The sequence below is a fragment of the Zerene cesonia genome, chromosome 7 (genome assembly GCF_012273895.1).
Source record: "Zerene cesonia ecotype Mississippi chromosome 7, Zerene_cesonia_1.1, whole genome shotgun sequence".
Taxonomy (NCBI): Eukaryota; Metazoa; Arthropoda; class Insecta; order Lepidoptera; family Pieridae; genus Zerene; species Zerene cesonia.
Genome location: NC_052108.1, coordinates 1,744,589 through 1,763,622, shown reverse-complemented (window position 1 = coordinate 1,763,622; position 19,034 = coordinate 1,744,589). Strand labels below are relative to the sequence as shown.

General features: G+C 33.7%; 3 protein-coding genes across 3 annotated transcripts in view; 1 reads left to right on the top strand and 2 right to left on the bottom strand.

The window, feature by feature from the left end:
- Positions 1-182: 182 nt before the first annotated feature.
- Positions 183-3,695, bottom strand: LOC119840768 (DNA topoisomerase 2). The gene is made up of 3 exons (XM_038367508.1): positions 3,490-3,695; positions 2,284-2,515; positions 183-2,096 (listed from the first exon to the last, which is right to left on the bottom strand). The coding sequence occupies exons 1-3, from the start codon at positions 3,502-3,504 to the stop codon at positions 193-195; spliced, it is 2,151 nt and encodes a 716-aa protein (XP_038223436.1). The 5' UTR covers positions 3,505-3,695; the 3' UTR covers positions 183-192.
- An 863-nt stretch (positions 3,696-4,558) lies between these two features.
- On the top strand, positions 4,559-5,797 carry LOC119840815 (transmembrane protein 223). The gene is made up of 2 exons (XM_038367572.1): positions 4,559-5,075; positions 5,259-5,797. Exons 1-2 carry the CDS (start codon positions 4,694-4,696, stop codon positions 5,549-5,551), a joined length of 675 nt encoding a protein of 224 aa, XP_038223500.1. The 5' UTR covers positions 4,559-4,693; the 3' UTR covers positions 5,552-5,797.
- A 1,057-nt stretch (positions 5,798-6,854) lies between these two features.
- The window catches only part of LOC119840715, a 113,855-nt gene continuing 101,675 nt past the window's right edge, over positions 6,855-19,034 (bottom strand). Inside the window, exons 8-12 of the mRNA XM_038367429.1 lie at positions 17,211-17,341; positions 11,535-11,735; positions 11,014-11,103; positions 10,557-10,651; positions 6,855-10,005 (exon numbers count right to left, since the gene is read on the bottom strand). Coding sequence (XP_038223357.1) covers positions 9,900-10,005; positions 10,557-10,651; positions 11,014-11,103; positions 11,535-11,735; positions 17,211-17,341 — 623 coding nt within the window. The 3' untranslated portion in view covers positions 6,855-9,899. The remainder of the gene's footprint in view (positions 10,006-10,556; positions 10,652-11,013; positions 11,104-11,534; positions 11,736-17,210; positions 17,342-19,034) is intronic.

Here is a 19,034-nt window from a genome sequence, read left to right as displayed (position 1 = left end):
CGTTAATCTTAGGAACTACTGGTCTATTTTAAAAAATCAGTTCAGTTTTAAATACCACATTTATTGAGGAAGGCTTTTGGCTATATATGTACCAAGGAGGAAGCCGGGGCGGACCGCGAGTACAAAATAAATTTATTACTTCTATTTTTTTATTAATTAAGGAAGGCTTATATTTTTTATTTAAATATGTTTTTACCTGACATTATCACCATTCGAAAAGAGAACCAGCTCCAAATTAACAAAGTCTGAATATGTCACTGCTTTAGTTTCTTTCGTATACAAGTATCTTTCCGGAAGGCCAATCTCCTTCCTCCTCTTAACTTCTTCCATGTGATTAGTTAACCACTCCTTCCGTTGGTCAGCGCCTTTCTTCGAGAAAGCCAGCTCGATGTGATGATCGTCAGTAGCGCCCGCGTACTTAAATCTTATCCTATGCCTTTCCATATTCTGAAAGTATTCTTTAGCCTCCTTCGCAGTGGAGGTACCCAAACCTTTGTAGTATTTTATATTGTATGTGTGATAATTCTCATTTTCATTCTTCCATTCCTCAAATTCAGGTAATGAATAAAAAGATATCTCTTTGTCTTTTTTTGTCGCTTTCACGATAGGCGTGATGAACTCTTCCAAGAATGGCAGTTTTAATAGCTCGGGCCAATTGTGATGTATGAAGTTAATGATCAGCCCTTTGATATGTGAACCGTCTTGATCCTGATCAGCCATTATCATCACTTTACCATATCTAAGCGATTTTAAGTCATCGAGCGTGTTATATTTCTTTTTATACTGAAGACCAAGAATTTTTATGAGATTGTTTATTTCAACATTTTCTAAAACCTGCTTGTGGGATGCATCTCTGACGTTCAATGGCTTACCCTTAAGTGGAAATACACCATAATGATCCCTTCCCACAACACTGAGTCCTGACACAGCCAATGTCTTGGCTGAGTCTCCCTCAGTAAGGATGAGAGTACACAAATGTGCATTCTTTGTACCTGCTTCGTTAGCATCTTCTAGCTTTGGTATGCCCTTCAGCTTGCTTTGCTTTTTACCTGATGCTTTCACAAGCTCATTCTGAGCTTTAAACTTAGCCCATGTCAATACTGATTCTACTAAACCGCATTTAGTAACTGACGTAATAAATTTCTCGGAAAAATTACATTTCGATCCAAAGCTTTTGGCTTGGAGTGTCATATTCTCCTTGGTTTGAGAATCAAAGGTCGGGTTGACAATTAGACAATTAACAAATATCCACATGTGATTCTTAACTTGGAAAGGCTTAATATTAACACCACCTTTATTTTTCTTTTTAAGTACTTCTAGTACGTTCTTAACAACACTATCAGAAACTGAGTCAACATGTTTGCCACCCTTTGTGGTAGCAATAGAATTTACAAATGAAACTTGTTGGAAACCTCTATCAGAGAGGGTCAATGCTACTTCCCAGCGGTCATTAACCTTTTCATATACAACCTTCAATGGCTGTCCATTTTCATCTTCTTTACCTTTTATGTATAAATCTACATAGTCTTTAAATTTATTAATTTTCAATCTCTCTCCATTGAGATAGACTTTCACGCCTGCCGTAGACGCTGCTACGTCATACGCACGTCGTGACATCAACGCTACAATATCGTCTTCTAATTTTTCCATTTTAAATTTAGCTAAGTCAGGGCTAAAAGTTACTTTTGTAAAATCATCATCCTTGCCGGATTCCTTAACCTTTGGTTCTGAAGCCTTAGTCATGTTTGCGCCCCATGTCTGTTTGAAATGTTTCTTGTATTGCTTTGATGCAGTTTCAACAGTGAATTTTGTTGAGAAAATGTTACACAATTTTGCTCCGTATCCATTACGACCACCTGTCACTTTTTCTTCTTCGTCATTGTAATTTGAAGATGTCAAGAGATGTCCAAAGATCATGGTTGGAACAAACATTTTCTCCTCTTTGTGCATAACCACTGGAATACCGCATCCATTGTTGTATACAGATATTGTGTTTTGTTCTTGATTTATTTCAATTCTAATCACATCCATTTTTGGGTCTCTTTGTTTATTATCAGCTGCGTTTACTAATATTTCGTCATATATTTTATATAAACCTGAAAAAATTACACCATTTAATATAGAAAAGTTATTTTTGGCAAAATTTATGTCATACACATTTTATAAATTATATGTTCTTTACACATTTATAGAAAATTTTAAAATCATTCTAATTACTGTTGTTGAACTTTTTGGCACTTATTTGGAACAACAACTGAAAAAATTTGGTATTAGGCTTGTTACCTGGCACAAAAGTCAGTTCTTTCTGCACCATACACTCCTTGGTCTTGTCATACACCCACATAGTTTCAGTGGCCCGTTCTACGGACCCAATGTATGTGTCAGGTCTGAGGAGGATATGCTCAAGCTGCGACTTCTTTTGATAAATTTTCTCAATGCTACCCTTTTGGTTTTTGGCAGGCACAGCCTCACCAGTACCATTTTGGGTACCATTGTTCATTTTTGTGAACATTGTCTGCAATAAAGCAAAAATATTATGTAAACTATAAATGTATTTATGCCTATACATATAATAAATTGCCAAATTAAAGATTACTTATCATGTTCATCGCTACATAGTATAAAACAAAGTTGCTCTTTCTCACCCTATGTCCCTATGTATGCTTAAATCTTTAAAACTATGCAAAGGATTTATGTGTTTTTTTTATTGATAAGAGTGATTCAAGAGGAATGTATAAATCTTCCACTTGAATGTATAATAATATCTATTAAACTACTTTGAATTAACACTTGCAAAGTCACACGAAAAAGCTAGTAATATAAGAATAAAATCTATAGAGAATCAATGTCTTGTTGTTTGGTTGGCCAGTTATTAGAATAGAATACATACAAGTGGTCAGTTTATGTACAACATTCAGTTGTATATTGTTTATGTTTCAATCAACAAGTGTTTTCTTCAAGACAAGATTTTAGTATATATTAAGACTTTTACTAAACATGTTTGAGTTTAGAACTATTTGTTTATAAGCAGCAACTTGTTTCACACTATTTATTCAAGTGCAAGTTTATTTTTATGACTATATATAGACATAGTATATATTATAGAGTTCACTTTAATAAAATAGTTATAGTAGGTAGTTCTTAAAATCAATTTTCAAATGAAGGTAGATATGAAATAGTTGCAGTAACGGAATTTTTACATAGCGCTTATTCAAAGACCTTGCGCTAGTCTCCATTTGAGAATAAATGCAATTTATGAAATATGCATGTAATTATTAAAAACGACGACGTCCTACTTCATTTATGTGCTGTATATTTTTCCCAAAAACCTAAATATCTCTATAAAGCCTTCATCAATTAAGAAGTAAATAATCGTTAAAGAAACAATTTAATATGAATTGGCACATACATTCAACGCTACAAAAACAAACTATAATAATATGACCGTTACCGATCAAAATGCCGCCAAGACAGGTATCAAGTCCTTACCTTTATATCAGCCATCTTGATAGTTATGCTTATTAAACGTGCGCGATCAACGCTTTTCACGCTTTGTCTTGAAAACAAGACAATATTAGTGCATACACTAATTATTTTTGCAAAATAACATTTTTAGACCGTAAATTGCTAATGCACGACCGCAGCGTATCTCGAACTTGACAAAGACGCCAACGCCAAGATAACCATAAACAACAACTACCTGTGTTTTTAAAAAACAAATAGGTACGAAAATACTACTAAATTTCTCTATGAAGCAAATCTTTAGTCACCTACTTATTAAATTTGTTAATAAAATATGAGATTTATGAATAATTATTTAATCAAAATGTAATGATTACATTAAATTTTTCCAACACTTTTAATTTATCCATTACTACTAATTTATTTCATACTATATAAATAGCCTATTTGCAATTGCAGCTTTCTAATGGTGAAAACATTTTTGAAACAGTCGAATAGAAAAACACAAATTTTATTGAATGTATTTAATAGTAGTTTTCTAGTTTACTTTATTCATATGTTTTCAGTTATTTGTAGATTAACTTATCATAAATATTAGAACACATTACAGTTACAACACACAATTTACCAGTAAAGTGAATAAGGACACTGAATGTGAATGAAAATATTTAGTATATTACAGAATATAAATAGTCAGACTTTTATTCCTAAATAAAAATGGGACCACACTGAGGGAACCTACTTTGAAATTAAAAAGAATCATTAAAAGTAAGTTATAAATTACAAAACAGTCGAATCGAGAATCTCCTTTTTTGAAATCGGTTTGTATCATATTTTTTGCTATTTATGCCATCATACTATTTTTTGGACCTCTTGGTAGCATATGGATGGATATGATATAATAGTGACCTTTGACCCTTGGCTTTCGAAAAGCTAGTATACACATTTCGGAAAGCTAACATAAGAATACCGGCAAATTGAAATGCTATATAGTCAATTTTTATTCTTTTTACTTCTTGCCACGAAGTAAAAAGAATAAAAATTGACGTTGTCGCCTGCCGGTTGTCAAAATATTACAAAATATGTCAATTGTCAACATATTACATATGTCTAATGTCGGTATATTTCATAAAATAAAACAAGAGGTTATGTTTCTATTACTAAATACCAACAAATAATTTAAGTTTATTTGTTCTTCTGAATTAAACTATTTATTTAAGTATCACAAATCATGATTTTAACTTGTGCATTAGCCTCATTTAAAAGAACTTTTACTGCTCTTCGATACCCAGTACAATATAATTGCATTAATAAAAGTAGTGCTGTGAATTACAGTTCAAAAGTACCAAAAACTATACATGATGTTAATACAAGAGTTACAAAGGATGTAATATTGTTTAAATATGAAAATCCCAAATATTTTATGTACATGAACACGTTCGCGATTGTGCAATATATGTTTTGGACTTATCTAGGTGTATTTGCATTAAAGAATCTAAAAGATGCTCCCGTTGATACAGCCAAAATAGACGAGTCTACGCCCTGGTTTCGAAAAATAAACCTGGGTGAAAATAAATATAAAAATACTTTAGGAGCAGTTGCGCTACTAATTGGTATGAGAAATTATGTATTTTCTTTACATTCGTAAATCCAAATAAATCAAATGAATTCCATTAATATTCTCTTATTCCTTAACTGATAGATGAAATTTAGAACAGAATACTACATAGGCTACTCTTTTGTAACCTTTTTATTTATTACACTTAACGGAATTCATTTCTTTTTATCATTTTCAGGCACTGGCTCTTTGAGCATGATTTGGATGTACACATTGAGGTCTGTCAGATACCTGATCCTCAACAAGGGGGGGCAGCATTTGACATTTGTGACATACACTCCATTTGGCCACAATAGAATGATGAAAGTACCTCTAGAGAATGTCTGTTGTAAAGAAGACAGGAAGCTGGCTAAAATACAGCTCCCACTTAAAGTGAAGAACAAAATGATGCACTATATGGTTGATATGAGAGGAGAGTTTAAAAACCCTTTGCTGTTTGATTCTACAGCAGGATTAGCCAGGAAATTTTGATGTACTGCAGAGTATTCTAGAACATTTTACTCAGGTGAGGTATGAGATTGTGCATAGTCTGAAAATGCAGTCTGTTCTTGGTTTTTGTGAAATGAGGTGCTTATATGTTTTAACCAGATCTATATCAAGATTCTTAAATGATATTGGTCTCTATCAAAAGCAATAACATATTTAGTGTTCCTTAATGTGTAAATACTTTAGTATGTTTTAGATAAGTTTGTAAATAAATAAAATGTTAAAAAAAAACATTTTTTCATCCAATTTTTATCCCAGCATTACATTCTCCAAGAAACAAATATACCTTTCCATTTTAGGTCTGTAGCCAAATGGTTAATTGGAACCCTATAACTTAAGACTTTGCTGTTTGTCTGTCTGGCCTCTGGCCGCCTTTCACCAGGCTGTCATGAAGTAGTAATTAGATGAAATAAAGGATGATGTTTTTCTGTTGCTGGAGATGGATATTTTACCATATTTTTGAGTTTCACTGAAGTGTGTATTGATGTATAAATATTTTTAAGTCAGATGATTTTGGAATTATACACATACTACATGTATATGGGAAATTCAATTCATTTGCCAGTATTATGAAAATCTTATTAATGGATTACTTAAGCCTATATCAATACATTATTCTTAAGAAGGTTCATGTTCATTTGAATATTTTTTTTTATTCAATTGAATTTTGTATTTTATTCAATGGAATTATATTCCTGTGAAATTTATTTAGCAGTCCAAGTTACCTCAGTTATATCCCAGAATGACGCCGTCAGAATTGGTTCAGCCGTTCAAGAGATAAGCCGTAACAAACAGACACAGACAGTCAGAAATTGAAAAAAAAAATCTTTTGGTACCTACATATGCCGTGTGAACTAACGCGTATTTAGTTTTAATTTTAAAAAGCGGTATTTTTTAATATTACAAACAGACGCTTCAGTTTTATTTATTGGTATAGATGAATAGGAGGAGCAATAATATGTATAGTTTTTCAAATGGAAAGGGGAAAATAAAACCTTACACTAGAGTCATCCAAAAATTCTTTATTAAATTATTTATAATTCTATCAACGGAAAGTAATGTTCTTTTAACAAAATAAACAAGAAATACATTTACAAATACAACAAAAAAAATATTTTTCTTTCATATATACACACAAAAAAATGAGATGCTTAATAAGACACTAATAAGTCTCAAATACCTTTTATAATTTAAGTATTGTACATATCCAAAGATTAACATTTATTAAGTGCTTTTAAATTCGCGCCCTCTACTAAAAAAGACACAAACAATGTAGAGTGAACTTGAGAAAAAAAAAAAATCTTAATCTAGTTACCTATAGACATTTCTGAATAAGTCTACAAATGCTTCAGCTAGCTTGCTACGACAAGCTTATGAGGATCGAATGTAATGAAGAATTTTTTTTTTTTTACTATTTTGGTCATAGACTAAAGATTAAAGATATTCCAAAATCGAAACTACGTTACCGGATGGCGGTCATTACATCGAACCTCATCTAATAAGTACAATTATTCCTTATTTACATTATTATTACATTAAGACATAAATATTAAAATTTTCTAATAAATTACTCGTTAAGGCTCTTCGTGAGCGCACACATGAGAAGCGGTGCGTAATGATTCAACGATTACATCCGAATAAAATCACAGGTGATTAGAAAAATAATGTTGTGTAAATATTAATAATATGAATATCTCACTGCATTGCAGTTACACTTAACACACGTTTAAGACATCCAAAAACACACAGTAAGCAAAATAACTACACAACACCTATTTACTCGTTCATTGAAGTTTCACAAAAATATATTTGTTATTTTGCTTACTGTTCAATAAATACTCTCATTATTCACACGACGCATTAATTGTAATATAAAACTATGTGATACGTTAAAATAGCGTCAAGCGCTGTTTATGGGACTTGTTGAGAGCCACTGTCTACTTTCGAATATGAGTCCATAACCTATGAAGGTAATCACAAAAAGCAAAACACACCAATCTCTGCTATATATTTTTATACATTTTTACATTACCTCCTATACATTTCGAACATAAAATAAAGACGAAAATAGAACATAATGCATATAGTCCATGTTAATTCTTCTGGTGATTCCATATATTTTTTTGCATTTAATTTTAAATAAATTAAATAATTAATGGCTGGTATGTTTCCACTATTTCGTGTGGACAAATTTAAAAGGTCTATTACATTATCTCTCTCGATCGACTGGCTCTGACCTTAATAACTCTCGCTTAATTAGAAATGACTAACTAAAAGTACACTATCTACCTACGTTAAGTTAAAAACAAACTTGAAAAGCATAAGTTTAAAGTAGCAAAACGTCATAACACCGAGTCTGTGGGAGCCGCGAGGGAACTCGTCGCCCCTGACAGATCGTGTTTCAGTCTCATTATACGAAATCAGTCAAAATTTTCTGTAAACAGTTTTGTCTTCATTCTACTAATTAAATATCGTTAATACGGTTGTATTTATCGAGTTGTTTCGTTAATTGATACGCAAGTCGAATGTCATAACTAAACTTTAATTTTTTATTTATAATATACCAGTTTCCTTTTCAATCTGCGATTGCCTTGTACGTTAAATTATAACGGTTTCACATTAATTAAGATAATTCGTTGAAAATCTTTATTTAATCAGCGCCCAGTTAAATTTGGCGCTATTTTTGGCTGTCAATGTCTATAATCGATGGCCGAAAATAAAATTAAGACTTCAAGTTTGAGTTCTCAAATGGTATAAATAATTCGAATATCTTAATTACAAATACAGAATTAGAACTGTTGAGATAATTCACAATTTAAACGTAAAAAATACAAAAACCTGTTTCGTCTGAGAAGCACAAATTAAGTCACAAATTTTAAATAACCTTTGTCACAAACGAGTCATATATCACTTTTCTTTCTAATAGTAAAAATCACATCAAACCACAACATCTAACGATCTTATCGTTTTCAAAGTCCTCTTATAGATAAAGCATTTTACGAAGGTGATTTCATATTAATGTATATCAATATAAATGCAAAAGTAAAATGATCTATCAAACTTTACATTTCTAGTTGCCTCCAAAAAAAAAAGTAAAAAGAAAAATGCTGAATTTAAGTATGTTAAGGGAAAAAGTAAGTACTCGACCACCATCGTAAAATGGATGCACTAAAGACCAAACGCATCTTTGTCTATTGAATGTGTATTTACATTTCACAATGATATCTAAAGAATGTTCAAACAGCCATAATGTGATACAAAATACAGATGATACAAATAAATTTGGCGCAATTATTACTTTCGTGAACAGATAATAAAAAATATTTTGAATTTGGAATATTTTATTCCATTCGTTTCATTTTCTAACAGAGTGGACAAACACAGATAACGAATACTTTATAGTGAAGTGGTTTGACACTAAGTTACAAGTAGGCAGTTTTGTTTCGTTCATAGCTAGCTATCGTTCTACAAAGCCTTTGAAATAAAGCATGTGTACTAGGTAAGTGTTTCTTCCTGTCCGCTTTAATAATAAGCACAAATTTTCATAATTAAATCGTACAGTAAAACAATTTACTTTTCATTAGTTATATTTATACATAGGCCACATTTATTTAACCAATAAATAATACATATACTGTGAGTTGTAGAATTTTCTTAAATTTTAATCTTTTTTTAGCATTATACCCATTTTTTTCTTATCAAATATCGATGGATAAGAACCATAGATAACACGTAATTTTGCTTCGAATTTAAAAAATGTATCTTGCTCACAGTTAATGATTTGCCCCTATTTTGTTACAATACCCACACTAATTCGAGTCCGAGATCAAAATAGGAAATATATTCTTTTTTTTCTATAAATTTTCCATTAAATTTGACAAATAGTATTGTTATCAGGATGATTCTTACATAAATGTAAATGGTTCAAACACAAGTCTTCATGATGCGATCATAAAATCGAAGCACTATTGTTTTATTGAAATTGTTTACGTCTTTATAATCGTTTGACTCGATTTTACCATCAAATGTACGTATGAAGTTTCGCGCCATTCTACACCATGCAATTTTAATCAAACCCGCATTCTAAAATGTTATAAGCGAACGTTTTAACCAATCACATCACTTCCCGCCGTGAAACACTTGATCACTAGTGGTCGTTCACAACAATTGCATAATATAAATGCGTTTTTCCTTTCGCCGTTCCATTTTTAAATCACCCACGCGCGTTATTTCACTGTTATTCGTCTTTCGAATTTCACTGTTTCGTTAGCACGTGTCACGGGAAAGTGCACTCTATTCAGTACAGGGTAAGGTCCATGAGGCTCCTGTACCGTCAGTCGGTGAGGTACCGCGTCCGCGGCTCGTCGTCCTCGCGCCCCGGACTGATGCTCTCTATTTCGTCGACTTCTTCCAAATTTTTCGTGTTGGGATTGCATAATCTGGAAAATAAATTCATTATGATTAATACATATAAATTATACATACATACAATGTAAGACTAGTTAGTTATGGTTATATATTCAATAAAAAAAAAATCATAACACTGCTTCACCAGAAAGAAAAATAAAATAGCTCTAAAACTAGAGACACTAAAGTTAAATAAATGCCGATTTTAGCGCACATTCAGTTTCACCTATTTATTTCATCCACTAGCAAAAGAAACACCATGAGGACTTTTCACACAAGTTTTGAAGTGAAACTTCTTTAGAATCGTTGTGATTTCAAAGCTGATGCAACGGAAAAAACGACAGATAAGAGACACAAATACAAAAATGTGTAGAATGAAGCCGGCAAAGACAGGACACGGAGACAGAAATATACATACTCATTCTTTTGTCGATTTACTGAAGTTTCACTTCTATAGTGTGTAAATCGCACACACACACCTTTTTCCTATATTTTGTTAACGTTGCCCAATACCTTCAAATCTTCAAATCATTTTTGGTATCAAAATGTATATATTTTTACTGAGGAGTGATTGAATACAGACCTGCATTTGCAGCACACGATGCACGGCGCAGCCAACAGCAGCAGCGGGCTCGCGACCAGCAGCAACAAACCGAAACCGGCGAATATGCCCACCACCTGGAAATTGTATGAAATAACATTCAAAAGGAGTTTCTTCGTCTTAGGCAAAAAAACCATACAAAAATAATTAATCGGATTTTTGATTTCCTCCATTACAAATATGTATGTATGTACAGTAAATTTTATGAAACCAACTAGTCTAGTGTCGCTCTTATAAAATATTAGCTGCGCCCCGCGGTTTCACCCGCGTAAGTCCGAATCCCGTAGGAAAAGTTGCCTATATGTTATTCCAGTTGTCCAGCTGGCTACGTACCAAATTTCATTGGAATCCGTTTAGTAGTTCTTGCGTGAAAGAGCAACAAACACAAATCCTTACAAACTTTCGCATTTATTATACCTATTAGTAGGATTATAATCACCTGAGCACGATGCCACAGCACCGAAGCCCGAGAGTGTCCCAATTTATTCTTGCACGGGCCTTTATCGTAGTGCCGGAGTAAGAAATCATCCTGGAATAGGAAAAAGCACAGTATTGATTTATGTTTTTATAATGCACAGGAGACAAGAGATATGGAATGTGTTTTTGTATGGAATTTAGGCAAATTTCTAGTTGAGCAACCGATGGGTGTTATCCCCATCTGGTTATCGTTATAAGGTACATTATTGTATAAGGTGCACTGAAACACACTTCTAGAGACTTTATCTGAAGAAGCCAAGCTATTCATTTTTATTTATCACCTAAAAACTGGTAAAAATGTTGGCGCAAGTTTACCAAATTTTTTGTGATGTGTGTATTTGAGCTTATTCAAAAAAATGTTTTTAAGTCATGCCGCTTTATGTCAAGTCAATCCGGATTTGTGTCACTTGCGTTCATGTCATGTGATATGTTCAAATGTCAACTGTCATGTGTCGCATCCATATGTAGGTGCGCTATACTCACATCCAACGAGGCCAGGCAGTACCAGCAGAACACGTGTTTACATCGCTTGCACATCATCTGGGCGCAGCCCTCGTCCTTCTCGATCGGCACCCGGCACATCGGGCAGAGCTTGATCAGCTCCGAGTCGGCGAGGAGGGGCGCGCCCGCGCCGCCCATGGAGGAGGAAGCGGCTGCCGCCTCGCAGGTTATACCGCCGTGCCACTGGATCGTGAATATACGGTGTTATGGTAACGGACATAGTATGTTATAATCATATAAGGGTGCGTAAGACTGCTATGTGATAGACCATTAAAATGAGGTATATATTAGCGGGCAAAAGAGAAGGCTAGTCACCCGTAAGCGGTGTTTGACGCCGCCCATAAGCATCCACACAACCTGGAGAGTTGCGGGTGTGTACCCGGCCTTTAAGGGACGAGTACGATCTTTTTTTTGAAGTGTTAAGTTGCAAGGGGGATATAACACTATAATTTATCTGTGTGAGTGCTGCTATTCTCAAATCAATGATTTATGAATGAACAAGATATACACAAGCCTACATTTAATCCCGAGATTAATATTAAATTGAAAATAATATTAAAAATACACACTGCAACTTTGAAGTTTTCCTCAATAACACTAAAACGTCCGTAACATTTGTTTACGTATCTCGCACCCGTTCCATTGCTATAAATAATTTAAATACAGTGTAACCATGCAATTAACTGGAATTCAGTGTAAACGCAACAAAGTCACTTTTCCCTTGACGGCCGCTCCAGATGATTATTTCACTACTACCATACAATTGTAGCTAAATACGCATTGGTATTCAGTAATCTAAGTCTATTGATTATTCACTATTATGCACTTTTTTTGCATTATTTTAATCGTGACGCGTATTTTATCGCCGAGCAAATAAGGTTCATATTCGTTTGGCAGCGACTAATTAAACAGCGCCAAGCAAAATAGTTGGTTTAATAAATCTAGCCGCTTAGCTTCAATTAAAATTCCATTATCCGACGTTATTAAATGAGGCGCCTTCAATCACGTACCATCCGCGGTTGTGATTTTGTTAAGCGCTTAATTATCTTAAAATGTGACGTGTTTCTCAACCTTATTTATAGTGGAATTTAAATTCACCGAGCAATTTTAGTGAACAATACCGGAATTTTATTTATCTTATTTCTTTATATTTGTATTTTTATAGCAAACACACGAATGACTCGATAAATTTGGGTGTAATTTAGGAAATATATCGTGTATGAATTCAATTTTACTTTATAATTGTGATGAGCGGATGACGTCAACGGTTTGTAATTTTAAGTAGTTAAGTGCTTGAAAAATGCAAATTAATTGGAGGGAAAATTATCTCACATACATTTTGTATATATATCAAGTTAAAAAGTCATAAAAATCTGCATGCAGGCTATGGACAACAAACTAATTTATGAATAACTGTCATGTTATGTGGCTGCAGGATATTCAGGATAATTTAATTATTTATTTATTTATTTTCTCATCACAAATCTAATAAAATATTTATTGTTAAATCGAGGATCAAACCTATTTCACTCTTTCACCACCAGATTTTATTTGTATATCTACTATAATGTTTGAATGCAGTTTCGTGTCTTTTAAAAAACGATGGAATATTTTCTTTGAGTAAAATTTTATTGCGAGTAGGTACTTTCCCTTTAAATGTTATTACAAGACTACACTAGGATTCAACTTAGGGATAACATGTACCTATGATAATACATATTTTGGGAATCGACACCTAGTCCTCTCGACTGTATACATTAGCCACTGTACCAAAGAGTAAGGTCACGGCGCCTAAGGTATATCGAAATCCGTATACTGCCTTGGCACCGCGCCAGATCTCGACTATAGGACGAAGGTTATTTTTCGATATAAAACGAAATTTCGTATACCGTCGCTCGGTTAGGCATTCCAACTAATTCAACGATACTTATAAGTTATGATAGATCTATTTCTGATGCTCATAAATCGACATGAAGTTGCTTTCCGAAACGGTAATGTGAAAAGCTGATATTTAAGAAGTTTACATCCATGTCATACTCCAAGAAATGCCAGAGCGTATTATCCTATATATGTATATGGTACGCCAAATCAATCCCCACTAATATTATAAATGCGAAAGTAACTATGTCTGTCTGTCTGTTACGCTTTCACGCCTAAGCCACTGAAGCGATTTTGATGAAATTTGGTATAAAGATAGAACTGACCTTGGGAAAGGACATAGGGATTGAAATAGGGGATGAAAGCGATATAACCGAATTCCACGCGGGTGAAACCGAGGGCGGACAACTAGTAACATTTATAGAGCAAATGATCAATGAATTCTAAAAAAAATTGCCGAATGAGACTTGGATCACACATCTGTATGGTAAATAACTGACGGCGAAGAATCGGAAAAGGGCAATTGAGGAAAAAAAAGGTGTCATCATCAAATAGTATAAAGGAAAGTCACTTCCCACGTCTGTCCCTATGTATGTATATACTAGTATGTATATAGATCTTTAATACTACACAACTGATTTTGATGAGATTTTTTTAGAAGATAGAGTGATTCAAAAGGAAGCTTTACATGTATAGTTACATCTATAAAGCTAGTTAAAGTTTAAAGACTGATTAGAAAATAACTGTTGGTCGCAGCTCGACACAAAATAAAACCTACTACTACTAGAAAATAATAAATATCACTATAGGGAGCATTACATACATACTGTTCAGTCCATATATGACTAATACATTTACCAATCTCATATACAATACAATATATTTATATAAACCAAATTGTAATTGCCATAAATTGTAAATATAAAAAAAATAATTATGTATGTATTAAAATAAATAAATAAAAATATTGGATCGCAGTTCTCGATTCAAACAACCAGCATCACAGGCTTCAATATACTTTATTTATATTGGATCAGTGAACGCAGAAACGATATATACGAATCGTTTTGTTCGCGAACAAATAAAATTCACCTGTTATTTATTCCACATATTATATACTGCGTAATAGCTGCAATATGTTACCATAATATCTGAAGTAAACAAAGCATTCCGTAATAACATTGGAGTATACATATATTATTATATGTTAAAACATTGTTTGAGCAAAAATCAAATAAAACATTTGATTGCTCCCTTACCGCTGCTTTATGGATTCTTTCGCCTTGTACTTTACGTTATTGCATTATTTAAAATTTATTTACATTGTGTATTTATGCATGTTTATTTTTGTTAGGAAGACTTTATATTATATGGCGCAACTTTACAAGGAATGTGGAAATTTTATTTGTTATAATATTTATGGCATGTTCAATAACCATATTTCATGGTAATAATATAGTGTATATATAACTTATACATGAAATACACATTGTACCTTATCACACACATTGTACCATAGTTACAAGTAAGGTGCAATGGGTGTCCAGAATTATATCATAAATTTTTAATAGAGGACGCCTCGGAAGGCACCACACATCCACAGAGGATTAGCGTGAAACAGTATCATGCGAATGCCACTGCGGTTCGTTCCTTCAGTGGGGGAGCCGGAGCCCCGTATCCTTTTCCCTACCCTTCCCATTTCATTTCTTTATTTACTTTTTAAAAGTCTTTTATTACGACTTAAAAGCGGGTAATGCATAGGCCCTTCCACTGCAAATTTTCATGGGCAGTGGTGATCGTTTATCATCAGGCGAATCAGCTGCTCGGTTAAAAAAATCTATTCTTATTTCTGTTAAATGTAACGTAAAGTATATTGGGAAGTTGAAATAATAAAGGCGTCACACTCAATTTGAAGATACTAACGATGATCTCATTCTTTTATATATTTTTCCTTTATTCGAATATCTCCAAACAGCTTATCTTTAATAGAATGATTTAATGATTCGCAACCTTTTTGCATGATACCTAGGAATTTTTATTTACCAATTAATCAAACTACTACTATCAAAAAGTAGAAGCAATTGTTTCATAACAAAAGGGTTCATGTTACGGTATTCTACCAACATCCGATAATGAAATTTCTGCACCCCATACTCCTACAGAGCTCCAACTCTCGAGAGCCTAACCTTGTAACGGCCCATTACTCACTCGAGCTAAGTGCACCGGCAGGCTGCCAACGGCGATGCAGCAATGTATTGTACTCAACCTAAATCCATCGGTGTTAAAAGAGCGCAGTTCTGTTAGAGCTATCTGATTGTGATGAAAGAGACTCTTTCTTTATGCTGTTTTTATTTATAGCTTTGAAGTTCCCTTTTTCAGCATACTTAACTATCGAGTTTCATAGATTGGAATTGTGAAACTATTTCATATAATTATTTTATTATTGAACTGTAAATTGTGTTTATCTCTTGATTGACATTTTTGAAATATATGGACAGAGAAATGGTTTTACATATTATTTAATTAGGTTTTGAAAACTCCCGTTAATGGACACACATCATAAAATTACACAGCCATTTAGCTCATTTTTAACACGCTCATATTAGCTTCACCTGTATCTTTGTATGTAATTGAATTCTTAAGATACAATTTTGACCTATTTCAAACGGACAGATTAAATTTGTAACCTTCTCAAGGATCGGTGTCAATGAATAATTTTCTTATTATCCTCATATTGATCGTCAGGATTGAATAATTTCCTATCTATCATTCATTTTACATCCTAATTTATTATTATTAGCTCTCGTTTCTTGTAATTCCTCCCAAAGCTTCACCGTACACACACGTTCACACGTAATTTGTCGCGTCTGTTTCTTTCTTAACTTTAATACTTTTTGTTATAATGCTTTATTTTATAACCATAAAAATAAACGTGTGTATAGACTAAACCAATAAGCCTGTCGTTCCGTCTCCGTCTGTTCAGAGGACGGAGAAAGCACGCGATTTGCATCCCATTGTTATGGTTACCGTGGGATACCATTGTTACCGCCTTTATTGTATAACCCATAATCGCATTTGAACTTTCACAATTTTATGTACCGTACCTGTCGTTTGGATTCAGCTGCGTTTATTTCTACGATATTTATGCATGTGTGCGATATTTTATTATACAGTATAAGTAGGTAAATACAAATACATTTCCTGCAATGTGTTATCATTTCTTGTTGAATCTTTAAAAATTCACAGCGAAAAGAATACTTGTTTGAATTTAGGCATGTCGAAGATCTAGGTATCTATTATCTATCACTAGCTGCACCCGGCAAACGCTGTTCTGCCTTACTCTTATAATTTAGGGCTATGAAAAATAGATGTTGGCCGATTCTCATAGATACCGGATAAGCACAAAAAATTTCATCAAAATCGGTCAAGCCGTTTCGGAGGAGTTTGGCAACGAAAACTGTGACACGAGAATTTTATATATATAGATTATTTTTATTAATTATATATTTAGCATAGTCAATTTTGCACTTGGCATGCTCTTCCCAGAATTCCTTCGACTACGACATTCAAAGGAATTCAGAACAGGAAGCTTAATTGTTAGCAGTAGGGTCTATTATCTTTTGACAAGTAGACTCTACCAACTCACCTCTTGGTTACCTACACTGCGAGCAGAAGTCGTGCGTGTACTTGTTTTTAAACTGCCAACCCTAAATTACTTCTAAACATTCAAACATCCACTGTAATATAAGGCAATAGGGTCTATTTTCTCTACCAACTCACCTCTTGGTTGCACTGCGAGCAGAAATCGTGTTTGCACTTGGGACAGTGCGCCGGGCTGGCGGCGCGCACCGGCACTATGGTGTCGCAGCCGGGCCGCGGGCAGAACGCGCGCATCGCGTCCATCGCCACTTCTGTAAGGAGACACGTGAGTGAGAGTTAGTTTTGGAGAGGAAGTAGAATACAAATAGATTATTATCATTTACAATCGCTGTGTCCAGTATACTTGATGTTAGGTATACGCAATAGAACGAAAACAGAACTATGTTGCTTTTAATTAATTATTTACGATAATTTTTAAGATTAAAATATTATACATGTACCTTCTTAAACATTTATTAAGATAATTGGTCATGATTAGTTGGTATAATCACCAGGAAACCAATCAGCCCATCAATCTTCATAGTATACTGTTTTATTATAAGAGAAAATTAGAAGGGGCATAGCTAGATAATCATATAGACAGTAAAACCGAATAGTCATAAAAGTTTGCTCATCCAATTATGAACAGCACTTTCATAAAACAAAACCTAACCCCGGAAACTACACTAATGAACCAACTACCGAAACCATGAGAAATCAATTTCAAATTTCAAATCTTACTTCCTACTAATCCTACTAATATCATAAATGCGAAAGTTCGTAAGGATGTGTGTGTGTTTGTTGCTCTTTCACGCAAAAACTACTGAACCGGTTGCAATGAAATTTGGTAAGTAGATAGCTGGACAACTGGAATTACATATAGGCAACTTTAACTATACTTTTTATCCCGATATTCCTACAGGACACGGACTTACGCGGGCGAAACCGCGGAGCGCAGATAGTTCAATTTAAATTTCAAACCAAACCCACATAGTTCCACAATAAAACGATGCGTTAACGAAATCTGGCCGAGTTCACTTCAATACCTTGTCAATATGAAATTTGTTATTGAAATCAAGAGAGCAAATCCTACATCCGGTGTGGAGCCAACGAACGGCCGTGACTATCGATCTTGACTTATACTTTTACCTTTATGTAATGACCATTTCTGATGTTGAAAGAACTCAGATATCTGTTCGAACGCGCTGTATATATAGTAAGGGATAGATGGGATATTGCCTTGGAAAATCATCATCATGTTTATTATTATTATTAAAAGTAACCCTCGAAAGTATTTATAAAATAATAAAATAGGTGCGTTTTTTTGGTGGGAAAAACAAATCTCGATCAAAAATAGCACCAGCGTTTATTTATTATATATATCAATAGATCAATGAATATAGCAAGTCTATACTGAATTATATAAAGCTGAGGAGTGTATGTTTTAACGCCGTAATCTCAGGAACTACTGGACCGATTTCAGAACTTCTTTCACCGTTAGATATGCACGTGATCCCTATATATGTACCACGAGCGAAACCGGGGCGGTAGCAAGTAATATAGAAAAAGCTTATGTCGGTGCAATCATTTAAATATAGATTGATAGAACTTTGGATCACATCGCAAAAACTGATAATTAGACGGGAAACGACGGGCGGAAACCCTATACCGATAATAGGTGAGCAAAAACGTGGAAAAATATCAAAAACCGATACCGTCGCCAGAAGAGATCAACAGGAAGTATAAATATATTATGCATTATAATCCAATCCAAATATCTACCAGTTATGACGAGCAAAGATCGTGTTTGTATTATGAAATACAATCATACTGATCATACTGATCATGAGATCTTACATTTATGAGGCGATTTATTCGCTGGACCAAACTCCCCAAACCTTGATATTATGTATTAAGGCTGATTTTAGAGTCACGCTGACCGTCGGTGCTGACAGCTGAATTTTA

Excerpts from the sequence above, each read along its gene's own strand:
- LOC119840768 (XM_038367508.1), bottom strand. Across the intron at positions 2,097-2,283 it reads AGAACTGACTTTTGTGCCAG|GTTTATATAAAATATATGAC; the intron begins GTAACAAGCCTA and ends TAATTTTTTCAG.
- LOC119840815 (XM_038367572.1), top strand. The coding sequence starts at position 4,694 with ATGATTTTAACTTGTGCATTAGCCTCATTTAAAAGAACTTTTACTGCT. Across the intron at positions 5,076-5,258 it reads AGCAGTTGCGCTACTAATTG|GCACTGGCTCTTTGAGCATG; the intron begins GTATGAGAAATT and ends TATCATTTTCAG.